Source organism: Dendrobates tinctorius, unplaced genomic scaffold (assembly GCF_039654945.1).
Source record: "Dendrobates tinctorius isolate UK_male_01 unplaced genomic scaffold, ASM3965494v1 ptg000257l, whole genome shotgun sequence".
NCBI classification, from domain to species: domain Eukaryota; kingdom Metazoa; phylum Chordata; class Amphibia; order Anura; family Dendrobatidae; genus Dendrobates; species Dendrobates tinctorius.
Genome location: NW_027361924.1, coordinates 10,027,203 through 10,044,067, shown reverse-complemented (window position 1 = coordinate 10,044,067; position 16,865 = coordinate 10,027,203). Strand labels below are relative to the sequence as shown.

Sequence of the window (16,865 nt, the reverse complement as noted above, 5' to 3'; positions counted from 1 at the left end):
CTTCATATCAGTGTTTCCCAACTCCAGTCCTCAAGAGCCACCAACAGGTCATGTTTTCTGGATTTCCTTAGTATTGCACAGGCGATGGAATTCTTGCTTGTCCAGGTGATGCACTTATCATCTGGGCAATATTAAAGAAATCCTGAAAACATGTCCTCCTGGTGGACCTTGGGGATGGAAGTTGGGGGAACACTGTTTTATATGATTACCACATTGTGTCAGGCCGATAGTGTGCACTGGATCCGAGCCTTCGTATCACACTTCTTCTTGCCCGTGGCAGATGAGGGACACTCCTTGAGGAATCGGTCACGATCTCTACACTTAATAAGTTCCATCCAGTAGTGGGCAGCATCATCATCCGGTGCAACGGCCCCTTCCTGGTATATCCCGGCTGATCCACACCCTAACTGCTTACATATGAGAGAGACAGTATGAGTTGTCATCACGTTATTACAAACCCATCCCCAGCTTCCATTATAGTAAATCTCCAGTTGTCCTTCGCATCTGTTATCTCCTTCCACCAGCCGGACGTCTAGGAACTCTGCCGAAATATAAATCAATACCATAAGAAATTATTTTCACCAACTATTCTGCTTCAGAGCTGAAATCTCTCAGTATTCCTGCTTATTCAGGGACTGGCGATTCACATTCTAGATGAATTCTGTTAGGTTTTCCTACATTCTAAAAAAAATTCCCCCCAAACTGCGTTATATAAGCTCAGTGGAGCTGTGATGGATGTGTCTGACTAGACGTTTCTCGTGGAACGCGTTCTGTGAAGTCACAAGTTGTTTGAAAAATTTACTGTCCCTCATTTATTTCAGGCTTCATTGATTAACCCTTATGGACTGGTTTAGGCTTCAGAACTGTATAGAAAGGATTCCCCATCTTACCTGAACACACAACTCTTGCAACTTCCATTTCTCCAGACTCCACTTGTCTCCATGAGTTTGAAGGACATTCCTTTAATTTGCTTTCATGTCCTGCACACCTTACATCCTTCAGCCATACGTTCCCGACTCTGTTCTTCACCACAGTAGTGGCATTAATGGCATGTCCGCATTTCAGCTCTTTGCAGACTACATCAGCTTCGGTTGTTGTCCACGAGTCACCACTGACCATGGACCATTGTCCTCTGTGATAAACCTGCACCGTCCCAGCACAATGTCCAGGGCCGTCCACCAGCTGAGCACTTCGACTCTCTGCCTTGGTAAAAAGGAATTATCTGCCAGGGTTCGTGCTGAACAAAAAAGATCTGCAGGACCATTTCCAGCGGCTATAATAGTAGTCTGTGGCTGGCAGACAAGAGCATTGTGAACCTTATTCCTCTTCTGAGTAGTAGGCCCAACACAACGTCATGACAGTGACATTGCGCCTGTCCCACTAGTCAGAAGAAGTTCTGAGGATGCCAGTAGATAAAAGGAGGTTCACAGTGATGTCTTCTTGGTCCTGCGAATATTTTTGCTCAGCTCTAGACTGGGTTTATATTACCACATTGGACAAAAGAAAGAAAATATCCAACCTGAGCAGATGACTCCTGCATCCCTCCTGATGTCTGTATAGGCATCTGGAGACTTGGGTTGGGTCTTCAAGCACTCTTTAATGTCACTCTCACTTCCTTGACATATGACACTGTCCCATTGTATCATTCCATGTGCTGGCCCTTCTAGAGTAAACAAATCAATGGCTTCTCCGCAGTGTAGCTGTGTACACACAACTTGTGCATCTTTGATGTCCCATTGATGGTCTGTCACTCTGCCCCGGTATTGTTCTGCAGGACCTCCACTCTTCCATCACAGTGGCTTGTCCCATCTACCAGACGTAGAGACTCCATAGTGCCTGTTGGGTATTTCAATGATGTTCTTGTGGTCAACATTGATTCTACCAGCTTGTTCATGATTAATAAGTCTGGTACCATGACTTGTACCTACCTGAACATCTTACGCTTGCCGCGGCCTGGTCTGGACACATACTTTTCCCGAGTGCCGTGTTGGTGCATTCTCTGAGGTTGGACTCCATGCCTTTACAACGAAACTCATCTGTCCAAATCAGGTCACTTTTTCCCAAATGGACCTCGTCAGGGAGTGATACTGCATTCCCACACTGTAACTGTCTGCAAAGAACATTGGCAGCTTGGAGGTCCCAGAGCGAGCGACACAAAGTGCCCCACTTACCGGCAACCATCATCTCTACTCTTCCTGAACATGTCTGACTATTGTTTGTTAACCTGAAGTCACTGCTCAGACCTGTGAAGAGATGAAGAAAGTGGAGAGATGGGAAAGATACGTCAAAAAGAATTTTCCCTTCCCCCATGACGGCACCCGTATATTCAGGTGTGCTGTCATGGGTTCCGGAAAAAACGACTACCGGTAAGTAACCTTGGTGTTTTCCCTTCCCCCATGACGGCACACTTGAATATACGTACAGGTGCTGTCATGGGTCATGGAAAAAATGGCTACCTGTAAGTAACCTTGGTGTTTTTCGACTGAACCAACTGAGTCTTCACCCACTTTTATATGGGGCACAGTTAAATGTGAATGAAACCACTAAAAAAGGTCAGATTTTTACAGTTGAATCTCAATTTTTTCTTCTATAGAGCTCCAAACCCCGAAAGATAAAAATCATGGATAGAGCGCAGAAGCTTAACGCATACAGCTTTATTATGGAGGTCAAAGGATAGCCAGTATGCATTAAGCTCCTGAGCTCCCACTAGTGGTGGGTGCAGGCAGTACGAATTTTATCATTAGACTCAGGAAATTCTGAAAATTTGTATCAAAAAACTGGAAATTTGTATTTTTCAGTTGTCCTTTAATTTACTCACCTGTCCTGCTATTTTCACAGATGACCCCAACGTCATTTTTATGTCCACAGCGATTAATTCCCCACATTGGGTGATTACATTCCCATATAGCCGACTCTTCTCCAAAACATTTGACGTGACTCAACCAAATCTTTCCAGTTCCAGCTCCAAAGTTGACCGACTTGGCCTGTAGGTCATCTTCATGGAGGCCACCACATCCGAGTTGGTTACAAACCACTGTGGCCTCGTTGACACCCCAGTAATAGCCACACACGGTGCCCCATTGCCCCTTATGACGGACCATCAGCCGTCCCTCACACTCATTCTTCCCATCGACAAGCTTGATCTCCTCTGGTTCACCTGTGAACATACATGAGATCATTGGATGGCCAGTTGGTCATCATGAAAGCAAACGAAGGTCTAAGAAGGTGGTCTAGATATCACACACATACTGGACCTCATTGAAACGGCCCTTGTGGTCCTGAGAATTGAGAATACCATAGGTTTGAAGCTCTCGGTATAAGGTTGTGAGCTTTATCATCTCGGTCGCTGTCTACTCAGAGCAGAAGTTTGTGCTCCAGAGCTGCTCTTCCAAAAATGTTATTATTGGATTCTGCATGCTATCTAATGAAAAACAAGGAAAGTTTTGGTACTTGTCTCCTTGTTTTCTTGAATTTCACAAATATTTAGAATTTTTTTAAATTAATTTCTCACTTTTACGAGATTCTAATGTATTCTGCTGATCGGGCCCAGGCCGTGAGATGTGTTCTAAGAAAACTGTCAGCAATTTGGACTCGAGGTCAATTTGGAGGAAAAGCAATTTCTTGTTTTATCACTTTTCGGTGTGAATTCCTGGAGTTGCACAATGTCCAACACAGAGAAAGAGGCACGAGGTCTGAAGAAGGCATATAACATGGCAGTAAGCCCAAACACCGGGATTTTTTCATGTGCATTCCCCTTTAAGAAATGGTAATCTGCTCACCATTTAGCATGACCACCATAGCCTTCCCAGAAGCTGGAATGGTGGCTCTTCCTCAGGCCTCTCAGTAAGGATGACTTCGTTTTGCCCCTAGTATTAATAATGGCCTGTTACCTGCACACGTGACCCCAACGTCTTGCTCGTGGTCACAGAACGGTTGTCCCCACATCTGGTGTTGACATTGCCACAGATTCGGCTCTTCTCCAGTGCAGACAACATTACTGACCAAAACCTTCCCAGCTCCAGCTCCGAATGACGTCGCCTTGATTTCAGCACTGGAGGCCTCACAGCCTAACTGGCGACAAACAACTGCGGCTTCCTTCTCACTCCAATAGTCACCGCAGACTGTGCCCCACTCCCCCTGGTGACGGACCTCCAGCCTCCCCTCACATGCACTGGATCCTCCCACGAGTCTCAGCTCCTGAGGACCACCTATAGGAAATCAATATGTATAAATATGGTCATACAGCTGGTATAACCTGGGTATCTCCTGTATATAATTATATGTGTACAGCCGGTATAACCTGGGTATCTCCTGTATATAATTATATGTGTACAGCCGGTATAACCTGAGCATCTCCTGTATATAATTATATGTGTACAGCCGGTATAACCTGGGTATCTCCTGTATATAATTATATATGTACAGCTGGTATAACCTGGGCATCTCCTGTATATAATTATATATGTACAGCTGGTATAACCTGGGCATCTCCTGTATATAATTATATATGTACAGCTGGTATAACCTGGGCATCTCCTGTATATATGTACAGCTGGTATAACCCGGGCATCTCCTGTATATAATTATATATGTACAGCTGGTATAACCTGGGCATCTCCTGTATATATGTACAGCTGGTATAACCCGGGCATCTCCTGTATATAATTATATATGTACAGCTGGTATAACCTGGGCATCTCCTGTATATAATTATATATGTACAGCTGGTATAACCTGGGCTTCTCCTGTATATAATTATATATGCACAGCTGGTATAACCTGGGCATCTCCTGTATATAATTATATATCTACAGCTGGTATAACCTGGGCATCTCCTGTATATAATTATATATGTACAGCTGGTATAACCTGGGCATCTCCTGTATATAATTATATGTGTACAGCCGGTATAACCTGGGCATCTCCTGTATATAATTATATATGTACAGCTGGTATAACCTGGGCATCTCCTGTATATAATTATATACAGCTGGTATAACCTGGACATCTCCTGTATATAATTATATATGTACAGCTGGTATAACCTGGGCATCTCCTGTATATAATTATACACGCACAGCTGGTATAACCTGGGCATCTCCTGTATATAATTATATATCCACAGCTGGTGTAACCTGGACATCTCCTGTATATAATTAAATATCTACAGCTGGTATAACCTGGGCATCTCCTGTATATAATTATATATCTACAGCTGGTATAACCTGGGCATCTCCTGTATATAATTATATATCTACAGCTGGTGTAACCTGGGCATCTCCTGTATGTAATTATATATCTACAGCTGGTATAACCTGGGCATCTCCTGTATATAATTATATATCTACAGCTGGTGTAACCTGGGCATCTCCTGTATATAATTATATATCTACAGCTGGTATAACCTGGGCATCTCCTGTATATAATTATATATGTACAGCTGGTATAACCTGGGCATCTCCTGTATATAATTATATATGTACAGCTGGTATAACCTGGGCATCTCCTGTATATATGTACAGCTGGTATAACCCGGGCATCTCCTGTATATAATTATATATGTACAGCTGGTATAACCTGGGCATCTCCTGTATATAATTATATATGTACAGCTGGTATAACCTGGGCTTCTCCTGTATATAATTATATATGCACAGCTGGTATAACCTGGGCATCTCCTGTATATAATTATATATCTACAGCTGGTATAACCTGGGCATCTCCTGTATAGAATTATATATGTACAGCTGGTATAACCTGGGCATCTCCTGTATATAATTATATGTGTACAGCCGGTATAACCTGGGCATCTCCTGTATATAATTATATGTGTACAGCCGGTATAACCTGGGCATCTCCTGTATATAATTATATATGTACAGCTGGTATAACCTGGGCATCTCCTGTATATAATTATATACAGCTGGTATAACCTGGGCATCTCCTGTATATAATTATATATGTACAGCTGGTATAACCTGGGCATCTCCTGTATATAATTATACACGCACAGCTGGTATAACCTGGGCTTCTCCTGTATATAATTATATATGCACAGCTGGTATAACCTGGACATCTCCTGTATATAATTATATATCTACAGCTGGTATAACCTGGGCATCTCCTGTATATAATTATATATCTACAGCTGGTATAACCTGGGCATCTCCTGTATATAATTATATATCTACAGCTGGTGTAACCTGGGCATCTCCTGTATGTAATTATATATCTACAGCTGGTATAACCTGGGCATCTCCTGTATATAATTATATATCTACAGCTGGTGTAACCTGGGCATCTCCTGTATATAATTATATATCTACAGCTGGTATAACCTGGGCATCTCCTGTATATAATTATATATGTACAGCTGGTATAACCTGGGCATCTCCTGTATATAATTATATATCTACAGCTGGTATAACCTGGGCATCTCCTGTATATAATTATATATCTACAGCTGGTATAACCTGGGCATCTCCTGTATATAATTATATATGTACTGTACAGCTGATATAACCTGGGCATCTCCTGTATATAATTATATATGTACAGCTGGTATAACCTGGGCATCTCCTGTAAAATTGTATATACAGCTGGTATAACCTGGTATTTTCTATATATAATTATATATGTACAGCTGGTATAACCTGGGCATCTCCTGTAAAATTGTATATACAGCTGGTATAACCTGGTATTTTCTATATATAATTATATATGTACAGCTGGTATAACCTGGGCATCTCCTGTATTTAATTATATATGTGCAGCTGGTATAACTTGGGCATCTCCTGTATATAATTATATATCTACAGCCGGTACAACCTGGGCATCGCCTGTATATAATTGTAAATGTACAGCTGGTAGAACCTGGGCATCTCCTGTATATATCTAAAGGGCTGTCACATTGTAGAAGGATCAACTTTATTCTCATTTGCACAAGGAAAGACTAGAAGCAATGGGATGAAACTGAATGGGAGGAGACACGGATTAGATATTAGAAAAAACTTTTTGACAGTTAGAGTGATCAATGAGTGGAACAGGCTGCCACGAGAAGTGGTGAGTTCTCCTTCAATGGAAGTCTTCAAACAGAGGCTGGACAGACATCTGACTGGGATGATTTAGCGAATCCTGCTTTGAGCAGGGGGTTGGACCAGATGGCCCAGGAGGTCCCTTCCAACTCTACCATTCTATGATTCTATGATTCTATATAATTGTATATGTACAGCTGGTATAACCTGGGCATCCCCTGTATATAATTGTATATGTACAGCTGGTATAACCTGGGCATCTCCTGTATATAATTGTATATGTACAGCTGGTAGAACCTGGGCATCTCCTGTATATAATTGTATATGTACAGCTGGTAGAACCTGGGCATCCCCTGTATATAATTGTATATGTACAGCCGTTATAACCTGGGCATCTCCTGTATATAATGATATATGTACAGCCGGTATAACCTGGGCATCTCCTATATATAATGATATATGTACAGCCGGTATAACCTGGGCATCTCCTGTATATAATGATATATGTATAGCAGGTATAACCTGGGCATCTCCTGTATATAATTCTATATGTACAGCTGGTATAACCTGGTATCTCCTGTATATAATTATATAGGTACAGCTGGTATAACCTGGGCATCTCCTGTATATAATTATATATGTACAGCTGGTATAACCTGGGCATCTCCTGTATATAATGATATATGTATAGCAGGTATAACCTGGGCATCTCCTGTATATAATTATATATGTACAGCTGGTATAACCTGGGTATCTCCTGTATATAATTGTATATGTACAGCTGGTATAAACTGGGCATCTCCTGTATATAATTATATATGTACAGCTGGTATAACCTGGGCATCTCCTGTATATAATTGTATATGTACAGCTGGTATAACCTGGGCATCTCCTGTATATAATTGTATATGTACAGCTGGTATAACCTGGGCATCTCCTGTATATAATGATATATGTACAGCTGGTATAAACTGGGCATCTCCTGTATATAATTATATATGTACAGCTGGTATAACCTGGGCATCTCCTGTATATAATTGTATATGTACAGCTGGTATAACCTGGGCATCTCCTGTATATAATTGTATATGTACAGCCGTTATAACCTGGGCATCTCCTGTATATAATGATATATGTACAGCCGGTATAACCTGGGCATCTCCTGTATATAATGATATATGTATAGCAGGTATAACCTGGGCATCTCCTGTATATAATTATATATGTACAGCTGGTATAACCTGGTATCTCCTGTATATAATTGTATATGTACAGCTGGTATAACCTGGGCATCTCCTGTATATAATTGTATATGTACAGCTGGTATAACCTGGGCATCTCCTGTATATAATTGTATATGTACAGCTGGTAGAACCCGTGCATCTCCTGTATAATTATATATGTGCTGCTGATATAACATAAGTCACTTTATACCTGAGCAGATGACTCCAGCGTCGTATCGATGTTTACATGAGCTGCTTCCCCTCATTCGATGCTTACAGTCCCACACCGCTGCCTCATCACCCACACACTTGACATGACTGAGCCAGACTTTGCCCTTTCCAGCTTCAAATGAAGCCGCTTTAACTTGCAGCTCATTGGTGATGTTGCAGCCCAGCTGTCTACAGACTACGATGGCGTTACTGGTGTACCAGTCTAGACCACACATGGTTCCCCACTGTCCTCGGTGCTTCACCTCCACTCGTCCTTCACATTCATTGCCCCCACCAGCCAGACGTATTTCCTCCATTTCACCTGTAGACAAGTGGAATACATACACCAGATGGTCATAGTTGTAAAATACAGTATACTCAACACATTTATAATAAAGACCATATGGGATACTGCTTACAGAGATACATGATAAGATTCTGTCTGCAGCCACCACTAGGGGGAGCTTCCTGTATACAGAGATACATGATAAGATCCTGTCTGCAGCCACCACTAGGGGGAGCTCCCTGTATAAAGAGATACATGATTACATTGTGTCTGCAGTCACCACTAGGTGGAGCTCCCTGTATACAGAGATACATGATAAGATCCTGTCTGCAGTCACCACTAGGGGGAGCTCCCTGTATACAGAGATACATGATAAGATCCTGTGTGCAGCCACCACTAGGGGGAGCTCCCTGTATACAGAGATACAATGATAAGATCCTGTCTGCGGCCATCACTAGGGGGAGCTCCCTGTATACAGAGATACATGATAAGATCCTGTCTGCAGCCATCACTAGGGGGAGCTCCCTGTATACAGAGATACATGATAAGATCCTGTGCAGCCACCACTAGGGGGAGCTCCCTGTATACAGAGATACAATGATAAGATCCTGTCTGCAGCCATCACTAGGGGGAGCTCCCTGCATACAGAGATACATGATAAGATCCTGTCTGCAGTCACCACTAGGGGGAGCTCCCTGTTTTTTGAGATGCATGATAAGATCCTGTCTGCAGCCACCACTAGGGGGAGCTCCATGTATACTGAGATACATGATAAGATCCTGTCTGCAGCCATCACTAGGGGGAGCTCCCTGTATACAGACATACATGATAAGATCCTGTCTGCAGTCACCACTAGGGGGAGCTCCCTGTTTTTTGAGATGCATGATAAGATCCTGTCTGCAGCCACCACTAGGGGGAGCTCCCTGTATACAAAGATACATGATAAGATCCTGTCTGCAGCCACCGCTACGGGAAGCTCCCTGTATACAGAGATTCATGAAAAGATCCTGTCTGCAGCCACCACTAGGGTGAGCTCCCTGTATATAGGGATACATGATAAGATCCTGTCTGCAGCCACCGCTATGGGAAGCTCCCTGAATACAGAGGTACAATGATAAGATCCTGTCTGCAGCCACCACTAGGGGGAGCTCCCTGTATACAGAGATACATGATAAGATCCTGTCTGCAGCCACCACTAGGGGGAGCTCCTTGTATAAAGAGATACATGATAAACTTTGATCTGCAGCCACCACTCGATGGAGCTCCTTGTATGATGCTTGTTTACTCGCCTGCACAGATGAGGCCGATGTCCTTCTTGTGGTGACAGATGTCTCCTGATTCTATGGTATATTTGCAGTGATTCAGAGTTTCCTCTTGTCCATTACAGGTCACACTGGTCAACCAGACTGTCCCAGTTCCAGCACCAAATGAGGACACTCGGGCATCACGTCCTGGTGATCGGAGGCACCCCATCTGTCTACAAACCACCTCTGTGTTCTTCATATCCCAGTCATCTTCACATATTGTGCTCCACTCTCCCCCAATATTCACCTCCACTCTCCCTTCACAGGGGTCCGATCCCCCCACGAGTCTCACTTCTTTTATGTCATCTATGAGGAGATAGGGGAATGTTATTCATGTTTGAGAATCTGAGGAGCAGGAAAATAAGCGAGGGTGGGGCTAAGTGATTATGCCCTCCCCCACTGAGCAAGGGGTTACCCAAAGTAGAAATCTCCATACATCTATGGAAAGTTGTATGTGGTGGAGATGGAACTGTGTGCGATGTCAGCAGTGTAGACCTTACCGTTCCGGCACTCACCTGAAATGGCTCCGATCACTGCCCCGAGCAGGAGGATCATAGCACTGAATCGTCGCCTTCCTTCCATTGTTTTCTTGTTTCTATTAATGTGTTTTGATACACCCAAAATCCGGAGCAGAAAATCCTCCTCCAGAATCATAGCGGCCGAGCGCAGGGTGGGAATCTTGGATATTCTCCACTTGTGTTTGGCAGAAGAGAAGGCTCTTATCTCCGGGAATGTGGAATATGTACTGTGTGTGGATTCAGAAAGGTCAGACCCATATATCACATCTATCTACACACGTGGTCAAAATTGTTGATACCCCTTGTTTAATGACAGAAAAACCCACAATGGTCACAGAAATAACTTGAATCTGACAAAAGTAATAACCAAAAAATCTATGAAAATGAACAAATGAAAGTCAGACATTGCTTTTCAACCATGCTTCCACATAATTGCAAAAATAATAAACTTCATGAAATAGGCCTGGACAAAAATGATGGTACCCCTGAAAATAATGTGACAAAAGGGACATGGTAAATCGCAGTGTCCCCACTAATTAGCATCACAGGTGTCTACAATCTTGGAATCAGTGAGTGGTCTGTATAGAGACTACAGATACTCACTGTGCTGTGTGGTGACACGGTGTGTATCACACTCAACATGGACCAGAGGAAGCAAAGGAAAGAGTTGTCTCAGGAGATTAGAAAGAAAATTATAGACAAACGTGTTACAGGTAAAAGTTATAAGACCATCTCCAAGCAGCTTGATGTTCCTGTGCCTACAGTTGCACATATTTGGGAATGTAAGATCCATGGAACTGTAGCCAACCTCCCTGGACATGGCCACAGGAGGAAAATTGATCAAAAATCAAAGAGACGGATAATACGAATGGTAACAAAAGAGCCCAGAAAAACTTCTAAACAGATTAAAGGTGAGCTTCAAGCTCAAGGAACATCAGTGTCAGATTGCACCATTCATCGTTGTATGAGCCAAAGTGGACTTCATGGGAGATAACCAAGAAGGACACCATTGTTCAAAAAAAATTATAAAAACACCATACTGGAATTTACCAAACTACATGTTGACAAGCCACAAAGTGGGAGAGTGTCCTATGGACAGATGAGACAAAAATGGAGCTTTTTAGCAAGGCACATCAGCATTATGTTCACAGACAGAAAAATGAAGCATATCAAGAAAAGAATACTGTCCCTACTGTGAAACATGGAGGAGGCTCTTATGTTCTGGGGCTGCTTTGCTGCATCTGGCACAGGGTGCCTAGAATCTGTGCAGGGTACAATGAAATCTGTCATTTCTGTCCAGGCCGATTTCATGAGTTTTATTTATTTTTTTAAATTCTGTGGAAGCATGGATGAAAAATCAATGTCTGACTTTCATTTGTTCATTTTCATAGATTTTTGATTTATTATTTCTTTTGTCAGATTCAAATTATTTCTGTCGCCATTGTGGGTCATTAAACGAGGGGTACCAACAATTTTGACCATGTTTGTATCTATATTATCTATCTATTACACAGGTCAACGAAAAAAAATTTTTTTTCTGGTGTCCAAAATATTTTAATGAATTTGGGGTATTTTTGGGGTGCTGATTCTGAATATGTCATCAGTTTTGCCAGATTGGCTCAAGTTTTTGAGATTTTTGGTATCTTATTTATAGCACTTGTTGGTAAATGCGACGCATCATCTCATTAATTTCTTTGGATTAGTACTTGAACTGAGCAGTTCTCAATATAGTTTTGTGTTAATTAGTGTTCTAAAAGTTTGTTCATAGCTTGATTTTTGCACTAACTTTATGTTGTTGTCTGTTTTCCAGTGAAAAGCATGAACTCATCATGAAGAAGTTGTCTTAACGATCCAGACTCATTCTGTTACATTTGTGGTGAATATACACTGCCAAAACATAGAAGAAACATAACACACTTCGTAAAAAAAGTGTATTTTGCCTATTTTGGGGTTATGCTTGGGGACCAAGACAAGTTTTGGGCACCACACATAGTGTGCAAAGCATGTATCGAATTATTACGAAAATGGAGCAAAGGACAAAGAAAAAGCTTCAAATTTGGTGTTCCAATGGTGTGGAGAGAGCCAAAAAATCATCATGATGACTGTTATTTCTGTGCAGTGCAAGTGCAAGGATTCAATAAGCATAAGAAACAAAAATGGGAGTAACATGGAATCTGCAAGAAGGCCTGTCCCTCATTGTGAAGATGTGCCTGTACCTGTGTTTACCATAAATAACAGTCATCATGATGATTTTTTGGCTCTCTCCACACCATTGGAACACCAAATTTGAAGCTTTTTCTTTGTCCTTTGCTCCATTTTCGTAATAATTCGATACATGCTTTGCACACTATGTGTGGTGCCCAAAACTTGTCTTGGTCCCCAAGCATAACCCCAAAATAGGCAAAATACACTTTTTTTACGAAGTCTGTTATGTTTCTTCTATGTTTTGGCAGTGTATATTCACCACAAATGTAACAGAATGAGTCTGGATCGTTAAGACAACTTCTTCATGATGAGTTCATGCTTTTCACTGGAAAACAGACAACAACATAAAGTTAGTGCAAAAATCAAGCTATGAACAAACTTTTAGAACACTAATTAACACAAAACTATATTGAGAACTGCTCAGTTCAAGTACTAATCCAAAGAAATTAATGAGATGATGCGTCGCATTTACCAACAAGTGCTATAAATAAGATACCAAAAATCTCAAAAACTTGAGCCAATCTGGCAAAACTGATGACATATTCAGAATCAGCACCCCAAAAATACCCTAAATTCGATGAAATATCTTTGGCACCAAAAATGCTGTTGACCAGTGTTATCTATCTTTCATCTATCTATCACCATCTGGCAGGAGAACGTTCTGGTCTTTCATGTTTTCACAGTGAAAATGTCGTGTTTATTGTTGCTGGGAATTTTCCCACAGTGAACCCGACATTATAATAACAAGTATTTCTGGTATTTTTGTTGCAGGACACAGATGATATCTCTTATGTAATGTTTTGTCACGTACAGTGTGTGCAGCACAAATCGCTGTCTGCGTGAATGTCCACAAGGCATCTATCTAGAAAACCCCGCTGCTCCGGCCTGTCTCCAACCACCAAACATACACAGAACGAAAAGAAATAAAAACACCAAGCGTTTGTCACAGCCGTGTATAATTCACTGATAAATCGGGACATTCGTGAGATCGTCATGTCAATCATTACAACAGATTTTACTTTCTGTAACTCTAACATTTCACATTCTGTTTACTTTTATTTTTTTGGGATGATTTGTTTTAAATTTTTTTGTTTTGACATTTTCAAATTTTAAGATTTACAAAAAGTTACAAAAAAGTTCTGAGGATTCTGAAGCTCAGAGAAAAAAAAAATCAAAAAGGATCAGATAATGACGCCACCACTTTTTATGGTAAAAGGACCCCTAATTAAGGAAGGATGGTATGACCCACCTTTTCTGTATCCCGCATGAGCGCCCTCGAACTTCTTTAGGTGTCCTTGGCATTGTTTTGTCTGCCATTTACTTTGCCTTTTGCATGTTGCTCATTTTTTTGTTTTATTTTTTCATCCCTGAGCTTGTGGTTGCTTTATGTGTTTGTTGTATGTATGTCTGTGTTATGTTCTTTGCCTGTCTGTGTATGGATTATTTTTATGCGCACCCTTCAAGGCTATGTTCACGCGAAGTTATTTTCCTGTTTCTGGAAAAAAATTTTTTTCTTGAAGCATTTTTTTTTTAACAATCTTTTGATTGGACAGCATCTGTTTAGGAGCAAATTCCATTAGGAGCCACTTCAAGAAAGTGATACACACTTTTTTCATCAGGTGGTTTTTTTTTTTTTCAAAACTTGTTCAGGAAAAAAAAGTGCTCAAAAAAGACTCCTCATGTGAGTCAAAAAGTGGATTTCCCATTGAAATTAATAGAAAGAGTTGGATTTTGAAAAGTATTTTCTGCTAAATAAAACCTAAAAAAAACCTCGGTGAACATATCCTAGCAATAAAAAATGAGGAAGTCTTGAAGACTTTTATGGCTTCCACAGACCTTAGTCTGGTCCTTTTGGAAAATTACTGACAGGTCATAATAAGCCCTGAACCGCACAAATAGGTTGTATAAAAAACCCCTAAACCTCGTATGGCTGGCAGGTCGAGTACGTTCCATTCCCCGACTATACAATCATTGTAAAAAAAAATATCTACACAACTATAGATAAGCATAAAAAATATTCATAAAAGGGATGGAAAGTCCCTTGAGTAGAAACCTCTGAAGTGTTTTTAATGAAATGGGGCATACCCTACATAGCAGTGGTAAATACTTATACCATAGTCCTTCGGTCCTGACGTCGTACCCAAACCTTGCAGATGTTTTTGAGAATGTAACAAGACACAAATGGATGAAGTGAAAAGATCCATCCCAGTCCAAAAAATGTTCCAATATGTTCTTCTAACACTTCATTTTAATGCAACTGTTGTCAAATATGTAGAACGCGGCGTGAAGAGGCTCGTGGAAAGTGGCGGTGAAGGTGTGCAAGTGTTTGGTAGGGCTCAGCTGATAGAAGGACATGTATCCGGCATCATAGTCCAGGTAAATCCCAACGCCTTGCACCGTAGAATCAGAGACCACTGTGTTTTGTACATTGTTATGAGAGACTCCAAGAAACTTTTGGAAAAATAAAGTCCATGACTTGTTGTTGTATCCAAGAAATGAGTCGTTACCGGCGACCTTCCTCTCGATGCTCTTCAATGCCACCCCAATGATCCACCTCGGGGCTTCACTTACGTCCACTTCCCAGTAATGCTGCCCAGAGGTGAATGCATTGGTGCTCAAGACTTGACATGACTTAAACCTTTCAGGGGTGTCCGGATACTTCTGAGATACCGCAGAGTGGGAAGCGGTTTTAAGGTCGCTGGATATGATGATTTTACTTTGAGCTGTATTCACATCCAGCGTGATGCTTGTTTTCTTCACATCTGTAAACTGACGTAAAGCTTTCAGGTCCTGTAGACACTCAGCAAAGTTTAGGAGCCCTATGTGTAGGATGAGGGAGATGGGACCCTCATCTACACTCGAGGAAACTTTGATATCATTGTCACTTTCGCTGACTTTTCGAGAGCCTCGGCGCTTCTTGACCTCTTCTTGAGTCGTTCCCCTCAGCACCGTTAATGGATTGGTTATATTTTGCAGCTCTTCGATGTGCTTCATCTTTTTCGAGAGTTCATCTTTCTTCTTCTCAAGTTGTTCTACCAAACCATTGACCCGAACCGTAACTTGCTTCTCCTGCCTGGAGACCTCACTCATCGCCCTGGCCTGCAGAGCCGCTAGTTGTTCATTCATATCTCGAAAAAGGGCAGTCACCCTTTCTGCGACCCCTGTAGATTCTACTTTCATGTTATCGCATTTTTTTAATAGCCTCTCAAGTTTTTTCTCATTCTCTTCACTCTCTAACGCCAAAGTATCCATGGTGTCTTTAAAATCAGCCTTTCTCTTCTCAAGGGCATCTTTGAGTGAATCCACCTTGTGACCTCGATGTTCTCCAATGATACAACATGATGCACAGATACAGGCTCCATCTTTGGAGCAGCAGAACTCAATGACCTTATCATGGATGGGACACTTCATGTCCTTGATGGAAGAGGTGGGCTCCACCAGGATGTGCTCGGCAGCTTTATTGTGGACCTTGGTGTGTTCTTCACACAGAGAAGTTGCACAGTGCACACACGTTTTGGCGGCGGGCACCGAGGACTGGACACAGTAGCTGCAGCAGATCTCATCAGTTTTCCCAGATTTAGGTGACGCCATCATACACCTCAGACAAGAGGAAAGAGACGTTTGTAGAGAACAGCCGTGATCAGAGGTAGCGCTCACGATGTGAAGAGCTCCGAGAGAGAGAATAGAGCTGGCTTATGTTATGAGCACGTAATTATGGACCTGTTATGGTAACTCGAGTTTATGATTTACGAGTTTTACACCTACTGAGTCACATGGAGAACAGAGTCCAAATCCTATAATTATAGATGGAGATTTACTGCCCAACATTATTTCACAGTCCTTTAGCTCGCAGCTCACCTATCAATTATCTGTCTATCGATGTAGCTACAAAACTAAGCCCTCAATTCATCATTGCCTTTGTGCCTTTTTTTGATTGCATCCATTTCATTATTCTATATGCTTAAAAAAGAGTGGAACGCACCTCCAAAAATCATACGTTGTTCTTACGCCGCTAGGCAAAAATATACATAACTGAACATGAGGTTCTTAGTTTAACATTCTGATCAGACTGTATGAATCCCACT

The 16,865-nt window shown here is 41.6% G+C and overlaps 2 protein-coding genes across 2 annotated transcripts; both read right to left on the bottom strand.

The window, feature by feature from the left end:
- Positions 1 to 189: 189 nt before the first annotated feature.
- Positions 190 to 10,711, bottom strand: LOC141069197 (scavenger receptor cysteine-rich type 1 protein M130-like). Its single transcript, XM_073558621.1, is given in 10 exon segments — positions 190 to 541; positions 891 to 1,199; positions 1,520 to 1,759; positions 1,762 to 1,836; positions 1,929 to 2,243; positions 2,819 to 3,157; positions 3,891 to 4,208; positions 8,469 to 8,789; positions 10,043 to 10,363; positions 10,573 to 10,711. Coding segments are annotated over 10 exon segments (2,700 nt in total). The 3' UTR covers positions 190 to 218.
- A 3,774-nt stretch (positions 10,712 to 14,485) lies between these two features.
- Positions 14,486 to 16,472, bottom strand: LOC141069193 (tripartite motif-containing protein 16-like). The gene has a single exon (XM_073558610.1). The coding sequence runs from the start codon at positions 16,372 to 16,374 to the stop codon at positions 15,016 to 15,018; it is 1,359 nt and encodes a 452-aa protein (XP_073414711.1). The 5' UTR covers positions 16,375 to 16,472; the 3' UTR covers positions 14,486 to 15,015.
- Between the last annotated feature and the right edge of the window lie 393 nt (positions 16,473 to 16,865).

Excerpts from the sequence above, each read along its gene's own strand:
- LOC141069193 (XM_073558610.1), bottom strand. The coding sequence starts at position 16,374 with ATGATGGCGTCACCTAAATCTGGGAAAACTGATGAGATCTGCTGCAGC.